The following is a 3,374-nucleotide window of genomic DNA, read 5'->3' as shown; positions in this document are numbered from 1 at the left end:
AAATATATAATACATATAAAATGTATAAAATGTATGTTATATTAAACAGTGTTAGAAATGTAAATAACGTATCTTGGCGCCATTTTAAAATTCAAACTCAAGAAATCGCTTTATTAATATATAATACATATTACATATATAAAATGTATGTTATATTAAACAGTGTTAGAAATGTAAATAACGTATCTTGGCGCCATTTTAAAATTCAAACTCAAGAATGTCTCGGAATCGCTTTATCGTTCTATCAAAATCTCACTCTTTGACAAAAAACTTCTAAAGAAAATTAGATTCTCATATTTTTTGTATATTATAAACTCTATAATATGAATAAATATATGATTTTCATTAATAATGTCATGGAAAATTAACGAACACAACTAAATGAACAGTAGATAACTTCAAGATACAAACAATATATCTCATACAGAAAGTACGGAAAGTATCTTTCGTATGTTACGAATATTATATCAATGGCATTATTTGATACGTTACTAGATTATTTTGATACCAAAATACTACCGTCAACTGACAATGAATGATGCTTCTTACCTTGCTATCCCTGGATGTGTGATAGTAGTAAACAAAGGCGAACATCCACGCGCATGACAAGAGCAACGCGATCTTGACATTCCGCCGCATGACTGATTCGGATGTCGCGTATCAGGGCTCTCGTTCGCCCAGCTGATCTTCTCGATAGGTCCCTTCACCGCAAACCTTCGTCCTTTTCTCTCACGAAACAGAGCACGCTCACGCACGAACACGTACCACACCACGAAAAACTACTAACGGTCGTACCGGCAGCCGAAGCCATACTGCCGAGAACGGTCGAGAGCGGCGACTGTGATACTCCTCGCTTATCCGGCGCCATCTGCTGGCGACACGCCAATTTCGATTTCAGTCACGCGCCGAAGAGCGCCAGATTTCAGATGAGAATGGTTGGATAAATAACATAAAACATCGACAAGATACTGTTAAAGGCTGCCAACCATGGGCAAATTTTGGTTTACAAATATTTGAATATAGTAAATCTTCTGATCGGATTGAATCTACCGAAGAAAATGGTATTACGAACATTTTCGTCTTCGAAAATTATATATTAAAATAATTTCAAATATTATATTATATTTATCGATACGTATCTTGGCGCCATTTTAAAATTCAAACTCAAGAATGTCTCGGAATCGCTTTATCGTTCTATCAAAATCTCACTCTTTGACAAAAAACTTCTAAAGAAAATTAGATTCTCATATTTTTTGTATATTATAAACTCTATAATATGAATAAATATATGATTTTCATTAATAATGTCATGGAAAATTAACGAACACAACTAAATGAACAGTAGATAACTTCAAGATACAAACAATATATCTCATACAGAAAGTACGGAAAGTATCTTTCGTATGTTACGAATATTATATCAATGGCATTATTTGATACGTTACTAGATTATTTTGATACCAAAATACTACCGTCAACTGACAATGAATGATGCTTCTTACCTTGCTATCCCTGGATGTGTGATAGTAGTAAACAAAGGCGAACATCCACGCGCATGACAAGAGCAACGCGATCTTGACATTCCGCCGCATGACTGATTCGGATGTCGCGTATCAGGGCTCTCGTTCGCCCAGCTGATCTTCTCGATAGGTCCCTTCACCGCAAACCTTCGTCCTTTTCTCTCACGAAACAGAGCACGCTCACGCACGAACACGTACCACACCACGAAAAACTACTAACGGTCGTACCGGCAGCCGAAGCCATACTGCCGAGAACGGTCGAGAGCGGCGACTGTGATACTCCTCGCTTATCCGGCGCCATCTGCTGGCGACACGCCAATTTCGATTTCAGTCACGCGCCGAAGAGCGCCAGATTTCAGATGAGAATGGTTGGATAAATAACATAAAACATCGACAAGATACTGTTAAAGGCTGCCAACCATGGGCAAATTTTGGTTTACAAATATTTGAATATAGTAAATCTTCTGATCGGATTGAATCTACCGAAGAAAATGGTATTACGAACATTTTCGTCTTCGAAAATTATATATTAAAATAATTTCAAATATTATATTATATTTATCGATAATATTTAACAGTAAATTGATCTTTAATATTTGCATCAATATTTTTTTAAGTTAATTAGGAATTTAATTCATGTATAAAATTTGACAAATAAATTACAAATTGATTTGATTGGACATTATAAAACGTAATTCTTATCATTTATATAATGATTTTTATTTCTTTAATATCTGAATTTGGTAAAAATAGCAATAACCCATTTTTATTAAATTTTGATTTGGGAAAGCGCTATTTTTGACCAAAGTGCCAAATAGAAAAGTTTCTTGTTTTGACGTGCTGAATTTACTCCTTCATTTTTGTTTGGACATGCAGATCTGGGACATCTTGTATGTACGCGGAATATTAAATTATACAAAAAAGAAAAAGAGAGTATATTTTAAAGTATAGATTAATTATTTATTAAATGATAGATGTATCACGGAATCAGATCTCATAAAAACCGACGAAAAATAAAGATTATTTTGACTTTTCGCCGATATGAATCACACATTCGGTAACGTCTAAAGCAAAAGCGTGAAAAAAAAGAACGTGGTATTCGCAATATGATTTATTAATTCTCTTAGCGAATAGTTAATTTTGACGTACAATTTCACGAATATACGTAATCGAATTTATAACTCAAACTTTACAATAATTTTATCAACTATACTCGTAATTTCATAATAACAATCGAAAACACGAGCATCAAATTTCGCGAGCGAGAAGTTAATTATGAATCATTGGCTTAGCATTGAGTCTTCGCAAATCTTATTTAATAATTTTTTTTATTGTATACCAAAAAAATGGACGGTATATGCGATTACAAAATTTAGAAATAGAAATTTTCTAAATTGATTGACAACTCTTTGGTATAAAAACACAAACTGTTAAATTTTTAAATAATTTGAAAATAAATAGTTTATAGAAAAGAGAACATTTAACAAATGTTATATATATATAACAAATGTTAACTTAATGATTTTTTATTATATTATTATTATTATTCTCTTTCCATAATTTCTTGTGTAATTTACAATACATAAAAATGTATTGTATTATAATTACTACAATACACACAAATATGCATAAACGATAAATGTTTTGACTTCTAGAATAATCGTTTTTGAAATGCCACGATTTTCCGATGGTTTTTTACAACAAATCTATCTTGCTTAGCATAATTTATCGATCGTAAGCCGATATTGGGTGGATTCCGATATATCTTCCAAATACGCCCACTCAGGAAATACAGACGCGTACGATGCCGGCCTCATGGATCAATCTATTACGACCTGTCTTTTCGACAGGAGT

The 3,374-nt window shown here is 32.8% G+C and overlaps 1 protein-coding gene across 2 annotated transcripts in view; it reads right to left on the bottom strand.

The window, feature by feature from the left end:
- The window catches only part of LOC115236417 (polypeptide N-acetylgalactosaminyltransferase 2), a 254,111-nt gene extending 253,284 nt beyond the window's left edge, over positions 1–827 (bottom strand). For both annotated transcript variants that reach the window (XM_029808860.1, XM_029808868.1), the window contains exon 1: positions 550–827. In XM_029808860.1, the coding sequence (XP_029664720.1) occupies positions 550–639 (90 nt within the window). In that variant the 5' untranslated portion in view covers positions 640–827. The remainder of the gene's footprint in view (positions 1–549) is intronic.
- Between the last annotated feature and the right edge of the window lie 2,547 nt (positions 828–3,374).

This window comes from Formica exsecta, unplaced genomic scaffold (assembly GCF_003651465.1).
Source record: "Formica exsecta isolate Colony F162 unplaced genomic scaffold, ASM365146v1 scaffold111, whole genome shotgun sequence".
Classification (NCBI taxonomy): Eukaryota; Metazoa; Arthropoda; class Insecta; order Hymenoptera; family Formicidae; genus Formica; species Formica exsecta.
This window is presented reverse-complemented; position numbering and strand designations above follow the sequence as displayed.